We start from the raw sequence: 16,086 nt of genomic DNA on the forward strand, positions 1-16,086 counted from the left end.
TATATATATATATATATATATATATATATTGAAATGAAAAGAAATGACAAAATTGTAAATAAAAATATTGTATACACGAAAATGACAAGAAGAAGATGATTAAATAAAATGATGGGAGAAAGATGTTAAATTTTTGTTGTATTTGTCGATACATTTATCAAACCAACAAGACTATGAGTTATGTATATGTATATTCTCCATATTTCCAGAATACACCATTTTATTTAGGAAATTTTCATATTAACGCAAAAGTTTAAGCATGATGTCTAATCCAATAAAAATATTTAGTATTTTTAATTGAATTATATAAATTCCAATCGGTCTATAAATAGTTTAATTAGTCATTACTCTATATATATACACATTTGCATTATGCAAAGCTGACTCGATACTTTTAGGAGTGAAGAAGTAAAAAAATTTATATTTTAATTTGACGTCTTATACAAATCATTCATTACATGCACGACTTGCATTCGTATACATAAAAGTGTTAAATCCAAATACAATCTGTGAATATTCGATGAGATGTTATTTAACATAGAAAACCAAAATAAATTTATAGAAATTGTGTAGAGTTGCAGCTAGTTAATACAATATGTAAAAGTTCAGGCTACCGCAGCCTGTTTCAATTGCTGTTGTTGACATGGTGCAAGATACAACTTAAGTATAATATTAAATAATTAAAAACACAATAACAAATCGTTACCAATAGATCATTTAATCTAAAATAGAATTAAATATTAATAAGAAATTATCATAATTTACTGGAAACGTATATGAGGTAAGTATAGAGATAAAAGAAATATATGGCATTTTTATATCAAGAAATGTAATATAAAAACAAAAAATTTTATGTCATATTAGTGCAAACAATGTAAGATACTACATGTTCGATAATACACATCGATATATAATAAAAAATCAATCAAAACTTAATTTATGCAAAATAAAGTTAAAGCTTTCGAAAGATAATCTATATAGGAACAATGAAGGTAATTATGCCAACGACCTCAAAGTTATTGTCCTATCTTATTTGATACATATATTATATTCACACACACACACACACACACCATTATATTCATACAAAGGTTGTTCGGATTCTAATGGAAAAAAGTTTTTTTTTAATCTTATCGTTTATTATAAAAAATTGGTAATTTACATAATATCTTAATTAAAAATGCATTTCATCAATTTTCTTATGGAAGCAATGAAAAAAAATTAAAACTAGCAAATACAAATAAGAAAAAAACACAGTAAACTAATAAACATGAGTAAGAGAGAGAGAGAGAGAGAGAGAGAGAGAGAGAGAGTAAGAATGGATGAATATGTAAGAGCTCTTAGGGGATTGTCGATCGACTTCCTCCTCGTCCCTTAGTCCCTCCAACCCCTTATCCTTTACCATCCAATTACAAAGCGGTAACAATCGCAAAACCAACACACGTACAACTTAACGAACAAACTATCGTGATCACAAACATGAGCAAAATCGACTAATAGATATATATGTATATAAAGTAGAGAAAGAAAAATAGATGGATGGTTGGATGGTTAGATGGTTAGATGGTTGGATGGATGGATGAATAGATGGACAGGTAGATATCATAGATAGAGAGAAGGGGTTGAAAAGAGAGGGGGAGAGAGAGAGAGAGAGAGAGAGAGAGATACATAGATAGACAGAGATGGAGGGGGTATATAGAGAAGCCGATTGCGGCGTTTCTAGTACAGTTCGTTTCTGTTGCTATGCGCGAGTGCATGAGGCCAGCCCCATATGGTTCGCCATAGAAGCACAAAGTGAAAGATGGAGGGAGTTAAAAGCAAGCCGGAGCCATCGACTGACGCGCGCCGCCACCGTCGCACTAGAACGACCCGTGACTAAAGGTAAATATATATCACAGAGGGTGGAGCTCTCCCCCCACACCCCTCACGCCCCATTGCCCTATGTATGTATTTATGCGTGGGTTGATTAGCAAACGCATGTGTATACACACGTGCGCAGTTAGTTTCGGGAATATGGCATAGAGAAAATCTCTGGCTCTTCTAAGCACGTGGCCATCAGATTTCCTCAATTTCACTTAAAATAAAGTCAACCATGAATAATTAATAAGGACTCTTTACTTGTTATTCTTATTCTTCTTACTCTTTCGATAGTATATTTGGAATTAGTAAGATGCAAAGAATCATATATTTTTTAAATTTTACGACTATTTTAATAAAAATATCACGCGTGTTATATAATTTTATCGAATATGTTAAATATACATTTCTATTATATCAGCATATTACTTATTTAAGAAGGACATGTTAATTTATTTTGTAAATAATGTAGTTGATAAATAATTATCAATAATAATCGTTATTAATAAAGTAATTATTATAATTTTCATATTCGTGACTACAATAATATTTAAATAAAGCGAAAAATATTTTCCAAATATATTGATAACTAAGGAATACGTAAATACTCTTGTGACTATAATTCATGACTTAAAAATATACAACTAATAGTATGCAACCAGTAAGCAAAACAACATTTGTTAAAACAACTGTTAAAAATATACATCAAAATATTTAACTTAAATATTTTAGTAATTTTTGTTATTCTGGCACAAGCTAAACAAATTTAATATTATAAGGTTAGTTGTAATTATAAATTATAGTTCTTATTGGATTTAATTTTTAAAATACAATAATTAATTATTAGAGTTTAGTTGAAAATGTGTACTATTTACTGTATCAGTTTATCAAAATAATGAAACTAATATTTATCTTAGATCGGTAAGCTTTTATTCAGATGAATACAAACATACACTAATTGCTTATCGTTACATATTATTAATTTTTACTGAAGAATAATAACAACGATATAAACGACCCTTATATTTCCTTTTTCGAAGATTTTCGAGAAGTGATAAAATTATATTTTACAATAGCTGAGATAATATCATTGTTCTAATTATATTCAAATTTGTACAAAAAATCACTTTTGAATCACTTTAAAAATTTTGAATCTTTATATTTTAAATAATTTCATACGAAACGATGACTATTATATTTATATATTTTTTAATTGCATTTAATAAAAGAAAAGTGAATATGGTAATATTGTAGGACATTTTATGAAAAACAAACCTCTTATTTTTATATTTTATTGGTTTCTATTAACACAATTACAGTTTTCTTATATATATATATATATATATATATATATATATATATATATATATATAAGAATTAATAAAATAATGCATTAGCAATTTTAATCACAACTTATCGAAATTCAAAACTAAAATAATAAAAGTAAAATTGCTTACGAGTCGCAATATGAATTATGATTGATAATCAAATAAGTAAATGAATAGAAGGAAAAAGAAAAAAAGTGTTAAAAATAGAAATGGAAGGTAAACACAATATGATCGAAAATTCGTGGAGGAAGTTATTTTTCTTTCCTAATTACAATGGAAATCGAAAAAAACAGGGATAACAAATAGTTAAAGGCATCTACATATAGTTGTATTATTTTTCTTTATTTTTTCTGATATATTGGAAATTTTATATTCTTAGAACGTAATATTTTCAAGATTTATCGAATAATATTAAATATACGATATTATTTAATTTTATAAAAAATGTAAATATTTCTGATCGATTGATTGAAATGACTGAAGAGCTTGATGATTTATTCAAATATAATAAGTTAAATTTCATTACAGCTATCATCGAATTTCACTACATACACATACGCACACACACACGCGCGCGCACACACACACATGACATTTAATCTAGAAAATGTGTTTTTGACTTGCAAAATTACTATTTTTCAAATATCCTTTAAATTGTGTTATTTAATTTTATGTAAATAAATACGTAATGAAGATGTAGTCAAAATGTAAATATTTTAATTTAATGATTATTTATATTTCTTGCACGTGGCAATGCCACGGCTAAAATAATGCCTCGATAATTGTAATGCAGTGCGCTAATTTTGTGCATCAAGAGAATCGAAAGCAGATTAAGGATTCTCTATTTTAATTATATTTTTTTTTTTTAATTTTAATTATCGAATATCTTTACAAATGAATAAAAAATGAATTTATTATTAAATGCTTTAAAAAAAAAAAAACAAAAAAAAAAAACAACAACAACAACTAAAAATGATTAAAACTCTAAATGGTTTTATTCATATATTTCAATGATAAAGATTTGACTTATATTATATAATAAGAATATTGCTTATAGGTGGTAAAATTCAATTTTATATATAATGTTATAAAATATTATAACGGAGTTAACAAATAATAGACGATAATAATTATTCATATTAAATGTGAAATAAGTAGCGTATAAAGTTCAAGTAACAATATTTTCATGTAATTTATATTCAATATTAATAATTAAAATTCGATTATAACTGAATGTATTATAACTTCAATATACTGACAAATGTGAAAATATTAAGAAAAATTCAGTGTCGATTGGAACGGGCACGACAGTCTTAAGTTGCGTACATCTTTGTTCCTTCATACAGTTAATTATAAATATTTTAGATTCCATTGAATTATAAATGTACTTTCGTGTTTCAATTAACTAATAGCAATAGAATATATTAACTTCTTAATGAATAAACTTATTATTTGAAAATACTCGCTGCTATCGATATCGTATATAAACTAGTCAACGACCATTCATCTTTGACATTTCGAGAAGACGAAAATGAAGGACGAAAAAACAAAATAATAATAAAAAAAATTGAATAACCTAAAAGCAACCATATCCAGCAACATTATCCATCGTTCTAACGATCGCTATCGCTTTTCGATGCTTAACTTGCGTCATAGACATATACGGATGTCGTAACACATACCCTGCAAATTTAGCAGCTCACTTCAATTTAATTTCTCTCCACATCCGCTAATGAACAAGCCTCTCCACTTTACGCATTGCTGGATCGCTGGAAATTGGCGATTTCACGCGGAGTCGCGCGAGAAACAAAGAGGATAGTTAGTCAGAGGTAGGAAGAGAAAAAGAAACGAGCGCTTCTTCTTCCTTTACATCGAAGCGTAGGTATATGCGAGGCCGTTACAAAGTCGTGAGTCATAGCATATTTCGCGAGCGAGTGAGAGCGCCGAGGCAAGCAACCGAGCACGCAACGGTCAACGGAAAGTTTTTGGCATGTAGTAGTCCAGCTAAGTAGTCGTGAAGGCGACCAAGAGACCAAGAGCAAGACGGCAGTAGAGGTATGGCGCTGCTGGCCTCCGGTTTTCCCGGAGCCTGCGGGACGAGCTCCTAAGATTAAATTTATTTCATCCATAAAATACGACGAGCTCTCATCGGGTAAAAGGAATATGATGCCATTTGTTACCAGTCCATTAAAAGTCGATCGCCGTTTTACTTGCGAATATCCATTTTGTGGCATGCTGTTATAATATAATAATACTTGCCGGCAAATTAATCGCATTCGTCCTTTCAGTTCCCATACTATTATTTATTATATCCTATCTACATGTCATTATAATGTCGGTATTTAATAACGATTATTGTATTAATTAACCAAGGATTACGATGGTTGTCGTCATGCAGTTAATTTTTTTTTGTTTTGTTTTTTTTGTTTTGTTTTTAATTGAATGTCACGCGTTGCAGCGCTGTCCCTATTAATTTACGTATTGTATGGCAATTAAACAATAGCCGTGAATGAAGCGAGAGGCGACCATAAATTGATAAGTAGATTCGGCAACGTTATAGTAGTATTCCATCGACTTTTTTTAATATCCCTTTTATCGAATTATTCATATTTATTTTTAATTCTTTATGTATTGCGCCAATAGCATCTCCTAAATATACATTAAGAAAAAAAATCGAAGGTAAAAATTATCATTATGAATCTACGTATAATTACAAAATAACATGCTTCTTTTTCTAAAAAAATTTGGTTTATTATCTTAAGGACACTGTATCATTAAAAAAATATATTTTATATAATGATGTTCATCGATAAAAAGCAAAATTTTATTAATATTGTTTGTATGTAATAATTCTGTTTAAATGCAAATTATATACATATGTAATTGAACATATTTTTCTGTACTTAAAGCATTTTACATATATACATACGTATAACTAGTAAATTGATAATCAGCATATAATTTTACATTCATAGTAAGAATGTGAATTTATGAATTGCGATTGATTTACGATGTAGCAGTTTAAACGCGCGTTAGTAAACATATCGTAGTTGAAGTAATTGGAAAACAACCACTACAAGAATACATTGTAGACAAGACACTATACAGCTTTGGTAATGAGTGAGCCACAAGAATGAGCCAACCCTTGTTGGGAAAGAAAAAGGAGTAATCGTGAAACAAATGAAGAAGAAAAAGAATTAAACTGTAAGTGAGATAGAAAGTGAGAGCGTACGACGATATATTATGATGATAGTTTATAGTCAACGGTAATACGCGATGCTATTAAAATCAATTCGTACTAAAAAAAAAAAAAAAAAAAAAAAAAAAAAAAAAAAAAAAAAACAATAGATATTATAGAGTACGTAATGTACATGGGAGAAGAAAATTACGTTGTCTCGATAAGCATTATATAACAATGAATAGAGATTTTATGGATGAGTATGCATGCATTATGTACGTATTTATGTGAATTTTTCTTAAATATCCCACAAATATATATATATATATATATATATATATATATAAATAACTTTTAAATATTTTCAAAATTCATTATTATGAATAGATAGCTAGAAAATTATCAAAAATAATTTATTTTATAAAAATTTGAATGAAAAGCAACGACAATAATATTGTCATACTAAATATACTTGTCTAATGAGACTAATTTAGCAGCTTTAACAAGCGACTAATCACATTGTTTATTGAAAAATTTAATACCCATATCGAAATGAAAAATATATTAGAAAATAATGTATAATTTAACGAATGAAAAAATATCTCTATAAATCCCCATTACCTCAAGACATAATTTGAAATATAATTAAATCACAGGAATATTTTTATAGTTTAGTAAAATAATAGTATATATGAATTAATGATTTTTACTAGTAAACGCAAATATTTCATCGGCAATTCATAACTACGTAATTATAATATAATTTTAAATAATCTAATGATATTTATTACTTATTAATTGTATTTGTTAATAGATCGTTATATACGGTATAATTTTCAAGGTTCATAACTATTTCTAAAGTGTCTAGTCTATATTATTGTTCTAAGAAATTTATCAACGATTTTTCAGACTGATAATTCCTTATTGCTATACATCATTCATAAATTCACTGTTTACACATTTGTATTGTTGCAACTATATGCGTAAAATACATAAATATGTGCTAAACATTACCTTGCCGAATAGCGTTCTCCATTCGGTATTTTCAAATTTTTACTAATACATTTTACTCTTTATATTTTTTTAATATTATCTTTTATAAAGATGTTATAACTAGTATAAAATTATTTAAATATATAGTTATTTCAACTTTAATTATTTAACAGAAAAATTGTTGTTAATAATAACATACTAATAATTTTATTATAAATAGATACAAAATAAAATTTTTAATAAGTAATAGGCATTGATTACTTTACTTTTACCCTCAAAGCCTTTAAAATCATTCGTTTTGAAAATACTAAGCTAATGACCGATTTCTTAATAATTGCAAAATATATCGCAAATAAAATTCATCCCTTCGCTGCTCCAAATAATCGTCCAATCCTTAACGCTTGCCAATACATTATTACAATAGTGATCGATCGGCTCCTACTAATTACCTACAAATGCTGAATTTTTATACTCTGGGCTCTACTTCTTATTCATTACTTTTGACAAAAGATTGCTAGTGTCTTTGTAAAAATTTTCTCGTTGCTCACTTCTTTACTTTCAGCTTCTAAGTGTCCATTTTTTCCATGTATCTATCTATGCTTCCAACAAACTTCATATTTAACTTCTCCTTTTATATTTACTAAAAAGTAGACCGTATGGTCTAATTCTATATATTTTCTCACTATTTAAAATAATAAAAATGAGAGGGCCTATGTAGATACGAATGTGTTTAAAATATATTAATATGAATATTAATATGAAACGTCCGCCTACGCTTGTATTTACAAGAAGTTCATGCACAATAACCATAGATAAAACGTGTAGAATGTGTGCGGCACCATGTAGAAGTGGAAAGCAATTAAGGAATTAATAAAATAGGAGTATGAATACGGAAGATGGCATTAACGTTTAAAAAATTTCTTTAAAAAATATAATTGTTATACAGAATTAGTATGAAATCTGTGGAATGATATTAAATATGATTTTAGCATAAGATGTTAAAGCGTTTGATTGAAAAAATTGAGTCCAATTCTCGAACTTGGCACATCCAAATATAATAGAGTGAGAGAGAGAGAGAGAGAGAGAGAGTGAGAGAGAGAGAGGGAGAGAGAGTGAGAGAGAGAGAGAGAAACAACAACAAATTCATTACAAATTGATTAAAAACACTGTAAACAATTAATACGTATTCAAACGTAATTTAATAATTTAATGCAAGATTACGATACAAAAGTAATGAACAATACAAGTTTATATAATTTAACGAGCAACAGTTTTGTATGATTAAAATTGTTTTTCAATTTACTAAATTAGTGAGAAATATCGATAATTAGTAGGGAAAATTAATTTTATTATGTATCAATGATTCTATAACATTATACGACAATGTGGCAGTGCCAATGCAACCAATCCAATGCAATACGATAAATATTACAAGTGTCTGCTTACAATTCAATGAAGGAGGATCTTTCCCATCCGCAATTCTAGTGATTAGCAATTACATAACATTGATAGTTAATAGGCTAATAAATTAGTCATTAGAGATTTAGTCGTATGGAGTAGTAAGTATAAGTACTTCGCACGGGACATAATTATTCATCCTAATTTTGAAGCTTTTTATCTGCTCAAAGATTACCCAAAGATATGAAATGTAGTTTGTGGGTAACATTTTACTTATAATGTCATGCCCTATAGTTCCATTAATTGTGAATTTATAAATTTAAATCGAATGACGTATTAAGAAGATACCGATGTCGTAACCCATGTAACAATATTATTACCTAACTAATAATTTAAGTTGTGAACTGAACTGAATCTTGACTTCAATGTTTACTTACTATCATAATAATAACCTATTTTTTGTAATAGAAAATAACACGAAATTAAAAACGTCGACATGTTGTTACTAAGAACAGCTCCTCTTAAGAGACGATTACAATAGTTCGAAGATGAATTTACGCTTATGAAAAATGTATATGTTGAAAAGATTTTAAAATAGATTTTTCCTTCTTAATTAAAATATTATTTACTTTTATACAATACGTAAATAGAAAGCTCAATATCTATACTTAAAAAGTGATTAATTGTTTAATTGATTTTGAGATGGACCTTCTCAAGAAAGTTAACATAAATCGAATTATAAATTTTTCAAAAATAACTACTCGTAGATATCAATAAATCTAATAAATTAGTCACTGCCGAAATAAATTAACAAATTACGAAATAAAAATATTCCTTCACATTGAATATATGATTACAAATTTATGTGGATTATAAAATCAAACCAAACTTCTTAATTGAACATTGTATTCTATTATATTTTATTTCATAACAATTTTATAAAATATAAAAAATTCAAATTGTATATTATCAAATAGAATTATACATTTTGATCTACGAACAATACTATACCCATTTTTAGAAAATTTAACTTTGACATAGTCATTTCTGAAATTATAATATAAATGATTCGTTTTCGTTATTATATTTCAAATAAATTAAAGAATATATTACCGCCAAATACTAATTCACACATTCCTTTACATATGCATTTTTCAACAATTTTTTTATCATAATACACACTATTACTAACGATATTATTCAATTTGACAATATAATATTTTGCAAAATAAAATTATATGCGAAAACTAAAAGTACTCCAAATTAAATTTAGGTTATCTATAATCTAACAATTGAATACAGAAAAACTTCCATACAGATACCAATTTTTGTTATTACGTGGAAGTTATTTGTATGAAATGTTCAATAATATAGAATATTCAATGAATAAAACAGTGAAAATCTGTTTTACCAACCATGTGATGTCGTTTTTAAAATATTTTATTTTTCATAATATAGTTCACAACAGTTCCCAACGAGTTTGCAGAGCAATGAAATTTTCCTTTCTGCATTATACTCGAATTAAAAATATTTATTATATAAAAATAATATAACAAATTTATTTTAATATATTTCAATATCTTCGTTTAAGTTAACGATTATGTAATTATTTAAAATTTTCAAATTTTTATTCCAATTCACATATATAATGAATGATATAATGAATAATATTCAAATAAGAAAATATTATGTGATTTCAAATCTTATGATATGTTTGGAGAATTATTAGAGTTGTGTTATAAACATAAATTAAATTAAAATAATATTCAAATTATTATTATTATAATAATAATAATAATAATTATTATTATTATTACCACCATTATTAATTTAAGAGGTTAAAACCATTTTTTTTTGCATGAAATCAATACTGTTAAATCTGTACTTTTAATCTATATCGGTGCCGTAAGTTTATTAATAAAATTAATTTCAAGAGCGATAAGGGCAGCGATATAGCCTTATCAAATTAACAGAATGTGTGAAAAAAAAAATAAATAAAACTTAAATAAAGTATTCTTAGGTTAAATTTTTCATTTCTCTGTGAGTAGATTGAAATAAAAATAAAAATGCCTACACACACAATTTACTGACATAAATGTGAAAATTAAAAATTATCTAATAGTATGTGAAAATAGAGAAAGAAAATGAGCGATAGAACAACGAATGATATAGTAATCTGTCGAATGATGTATAATTTCGATCAACAGAATTGCTTCAGGATTAGTAAGAACGCATTCTCTTCTGTGTCTTTTGATTTGCGGACGAGTCCGCATACCTACGTGACATTGTCAAATAATTATTCATCGTTGCACTCGTCATTACATCGGTAAGAAAAATGATTGTTTTATATTATTTGTTGGCTATTCAAATCTCTTTATGTAGATTAAATTTTTTTTATATCAAGGATATATTTGTATCATTATTTCGTATAATTTGGTCTCACTCACTCTCTCTCTCTCTCTCTCTCTCTCTCTCCCTCACTATTTGATTTTTTCTATTTCATTTATTTGTCATTGAATCTGATAATATATGCATTAGGGAAATTGAGTTATACTCGAGTATAGTTATTATGAAAAAGTGCTTTAAATATCGCTAATGTATATTTTCCATTTAAAATAATATATATTTATCGTACGCTATTAAAATTTAATATTAATATCTACGAAATAAAATTTGCCAAATATCTATACATATATAATTTAGAAAAATGTTTAAATTCAATTTCTTAATTACATATTCGATTTTATATAATTGATATAAACTAGATATATTTGGTTATTATTGGAATCAAATAATATTCGTATAAATGCGTTTTATGATGAGATGAGACCTCAATAAATAAATTATAAGATCATATACAAATGATTATAAATCGCAAATAAATGGCTTGCCCGACCGATGTTGTGTGATCAGAATCTTATGAAAAGAGATAGGGCAAATAATCCGAATAATCAGCATTTTGCCGAATGAATGGACGTACACACTGATAATCAGCCAATCGTACCTTAAAGCTTAACGCACGCGCATTTTAAATGCTCAACCCGACGCTCGCGCGCAATATCTGAAAATGCTCACCTCGTTGATGTGTTTGTAGGTCTTGATGAGGTCGACGCTGAGTTTCCTGAGGGGCGCTGTGGCCGGGTCACGAAACCTGTGTGGTATCCGTGCCTGCATCGCGTGAATGTCGGCGGGCGTCTCCTGCGGCATGACCCCGGAGCCGCCCCCGGCGCCGGCCCCGCAGACTGCCCCGGGCAATGGCTCCTCGGCAACCAGTCGCCCGTAAAGAGGCGCACCGCCCGTCACCGTCCTCCCGCTCACTGCAACATTCCCATATGAGCACGCATTATCGATACGATCCACTTTATTATTGCGCGAGCCACTACCCATTGGCCCATGACCCACATTATCATCTGTCTCTAGGCACACATATTCTGAGACATTGAAGTATCTGTGTTTATTTGGTTGGGACTAGGATAGGGTAAGGGACACCACCGATGAGCCCATGTGAACGTCACGCCTAGCCGAGTATATTTTAATAACAAGACAATGCATAAATAATGCACTATTTACTTATCGATTGCAGAGCTTATTAGGCGCATAAATTGTATAGTCTTAAAGTTTCAGGGTTGGTAACAAACTGATGATTTTAGGGCAAAATTGTAGTAGGTAAGGATCATTCAGTTTTATTATATATTTATTTATTTTTAAAGGGCTAAAGATATAATTATCATTTCTTTAATCAGCATTCTATGATTATGTTATATTATATTAATTATACTGCTACTTTGGCCATTGGATAACAACCGCTGAGAATTTAAAATTCAATTTGAATTTAAATATACATGGACGGAAGCAAACATTTTTAATTAGATTATCGTAGTATTTTTATTTTTTCCGAATGAAATAACTGATAAAAGCATAAGACGACAATAATAAAGTTCGTCTTATAATTTTATCACTGTATACAATTTCGTAAAATTTATGAAATTCTATAATTAATATTTTAAATTACTATATCTTTTAAAATAAAATATTTTTTATTTAAAAACATGTACTTCATTATTGAAAGACAGAATTTTTTTATAATATAAATTATTTATGTCTGTTTGTAAGTATTAATCGTTAAATACAATTTTACGTAGTTTAACTTTTTACAATTCTAGTTTGAAAATAATAAAAAAAACAAAAAGGAATAATTTTCAAATAAGAATAATAATCTTCATTTCATCATTAATCACTTTACTAAAACTAAAATCAATTAAAATTTTAATTAATAAATTGACGCCTAATTATATATAATTATATTTATGGATAATATGAAATAGAAAAATGAGGTATATGGATATGAGAAATCATCAAAATATCATATTGATTAGAATATAAAAATTGTTGATGAAGCAAAAAAAAAAAAAAAAAAAAAAAAAAAAAAAAAAAAAAATTAAACATACAACGATTAAATTGAATTTTCTACTTTTTTATGTTTCTTTTTATGCTTTTTTTTTGTTTTTGTTTTTAAGATGTAAGAATAGTTTTATTTTTGATAGTATCTATTTCATAACACTAGAATAGATTTTATAATTCTATATAACTTTTATAATCTAAAAATCTAAAAATCCACAAAAAATTTTATTAAAAAAAAAAAAAAAAATTAAAAAAAGTTAAAAAAAGAAGAAATTTTACCTACAAATAAATGGGAGCAAGGTAAGTTCATGTTCACTCATACCTACGGCATACTACTTAAGACTTTTCAGTAGTCACTGTCAGTGTTACTCAGACTTGAATAAACAGTCCAAGGACAATCGATAACTGACCATTCAAATATTCTATAAATATGAATAAAGGCTAATTTGTGCGAAAGTCATTATGCACACGTACCGTGAATTTTATGAATAAACCTTAATAAAAATTCTACATTATAATAAATAGCCTCGTTATATATCAGGAAAATTGCGTGTGCACACGCAACTTATGTCTCGTTCGCTAACTTTATCTCTTTTTCTGTATTATTACTTTTTTCATTGGGTACATGTAACAATGAAAGTGTTGATAGTAACAGTTGTGTTGCACGCCAGCGCTGCAGGAATCGAAAGCGGTGGCGCACTGCACTCACTACCAACCATTGGTTTACCTACGTTGAATCTAGGCCAGGGCGCGGCTGAATGAAAAAAATATCATTCATTAACACGCTCAAGAAGAGGCTCTCAATCAGCTCATTCGAAACATGTCCCTGGCTTCTTACTATTTTTTACTCTTATACATTATTTTTCTACGTCGTCTCTCTTTATCAATTCCGATGGTTTCCTGCACATTTTTGTTAACTTCGTTTGCCTTTGAACGGCTATTTTTCGCTCAATTACACACTTAAGAAGCTTGTCTTCCAAGTATTACAAAAACATAATCATACTACAAATACATTGTATTTGATATATACCGAATATTAAATTTGAATATTGAAATATGAATGAGAACAATGTGACAATACATTTGTAGCTACTCGATGGTGTAGATTGTGCACGCACAGTTTCTAAAACTTGGTGGTTAAATACTCATCTACACGAACGATTTATAAATTATGTCTTATGACAAACATCTGTTACTATTCAAATAATTTATTTTAAATGATTTTCCATTGGCTTTTCAAATAAAGCGGCATCTAAATCATTAACTAGATAAAGACAAAGTTATACGTAATGTAAAAGTAATATTAGTTATTGTGATGAGCAGTTATTCATTACGTTGATCAAACGTCTTCTCCAAATATTATTGCGATACAAAAAGTCTCGAATTTATTATATTTATTAATGTATGAGAATAAGTTACAAAAATTTGTTATAATAAAATAAAATTTTTATCGAATTATAAAGATAATATTATTTGTTCGTCATTATTGTCATTTGTAAATGCGATATTGTTTAAAATTACTTATTTCTAAAAGAATATTGTAATTAAGCAAAGTATATTTTAATCTTTCGATGTGTCGATAAACTACGTAATTCTAAAACACACGCATTCGTATAGGTAAATAATTGCTTGAATAAAATTTCAAACTTTTTTCTCACCAAATTAACGATAAGAATTTTTTACATTTTAATACGCTAATAAGCAGTTGGCTTTATCTAATGAAATTAGATATTCATAAATCTAGAAATTCAAGATTGCGCATTAAAATTAGCATATAATAAATAGTGCGCATATATTATAATAATTCACGAATCTTTATTATTATTGCAATGAAGTCTGTGCTTTGAATGGACAAATAAAGTCAAGATACAAAACAGTATGATTCACTTAATATAAGCTTCAAATGATACTAATAACAAAAGATATTGTCTACCTTCAAATTTAATTATTCCTATTACATATTTCTAATTTATAGCCAAAGATATTTGGCTGTTCATAGATAGTCTAAGATATTCTTCTGTCATAATTCTTAGAATGCTGGGCGAAGATTAAAGGAGGAAAGGTAGAATTTGCAAGAGTGCGGTTGAGAGCCCCTATCGTGAGGTCATGAAAGCAACCTAACATAGGTCGTCGCCGCGTAATGCAGCGATAGCCAACACGCATTCTCTGCTTCATTCATGCTTTTCGATCTCCACCCCAGCATTTATTCTCACTCTAACTTTACTCCCCCCCCCCCACCTCATTCTCATTCTCAATTTCATTCTTTTCTCTTCAATTTATATATATTTTTTCGTCCATACACTTTGTAAATAGAGACTCCAGTTTAAATATATTAAAATGATAAATATTAAAATAATGAATTATTATAATTATTATTATTGTTATTATAATTACAAGCATTACTTATGTGGTACACTATAACTTTGAAATATTGTGATCGAGAAAGATTTAAAGTCTCATCATATCGAGAAAACGAATGCAAGGAGAAAAACCATAACTACGAGTATTTTTATATATTCAAAGTACGTACTAATCATTATTTTTCTCTTTATTCTCATTCTCTCTTCATCTCTTTGAATATTTCATTCTGACCTTTCAGTTGCGTCTTCCTGGATAGAGAGGCTTTCGTTTCGTTCGTTCATTACTTTCGTTAGTTTCGACATATTAAGCAGAATTTGATGTGTCGTTACCACCGCCATCGTCGTTTCGACCTTCCCCCCCCCCCCACTTGTCTCAAGTATTGTCGTTCGTTTTCTCAGGTCTCTTTCTTTTTGCGTGATTCCAAATCATGTCATGAAGTCTTTGTAGTAATGCATGCGTCACGCATCGCATAGTTAAGGTGGACGTTAAAACTCCTGCTTATTGATGTACATAATTTTTTCAAGCTTGACATGCAAAGTTTTTCAAAAACTTAAATTCACCTTATAAGTT

At 28.1% G+C, this 16,086-nt stretch overlaps 1 protein-coding gene across 1 annotated transcript in view; it reads right to left on the reverse strand.

The window, feature by feature from the left end:
• mnb (minibrain) overlaps positions 1-16,086 on the reverse strand; it is a 46,015-nt gene that overhangs the window by 11,060 nt on the left and 18,869 nt on the right. The window contains exon 2 of the mRNA XM_011507319.1: positions 11,830-12,071. Coding sequence (XP_011505621.1) covers positions 11,830-12,071 — 242 coding nt within the window. The remainder of the gene's footprint in view (positions 1-11,829; positions 12,072-16,086) is intronic.

This window comes from Ceratosolen solmsi, unplaced genomic scaffold (genome assembly GCF_000503995.2).
Source record: "Ceratosolen solmsi marchali unplaced genomic scaffold, CerSol_1.0 scaffold6, whole genome shotgun sequence".
Lineage (NCBI taxonomy): Eukaryota > Metazoa > Arthropoda > Insecta > Hymenoptera > Agaonidae > Ceratosolen > Ceratosolen solmsi.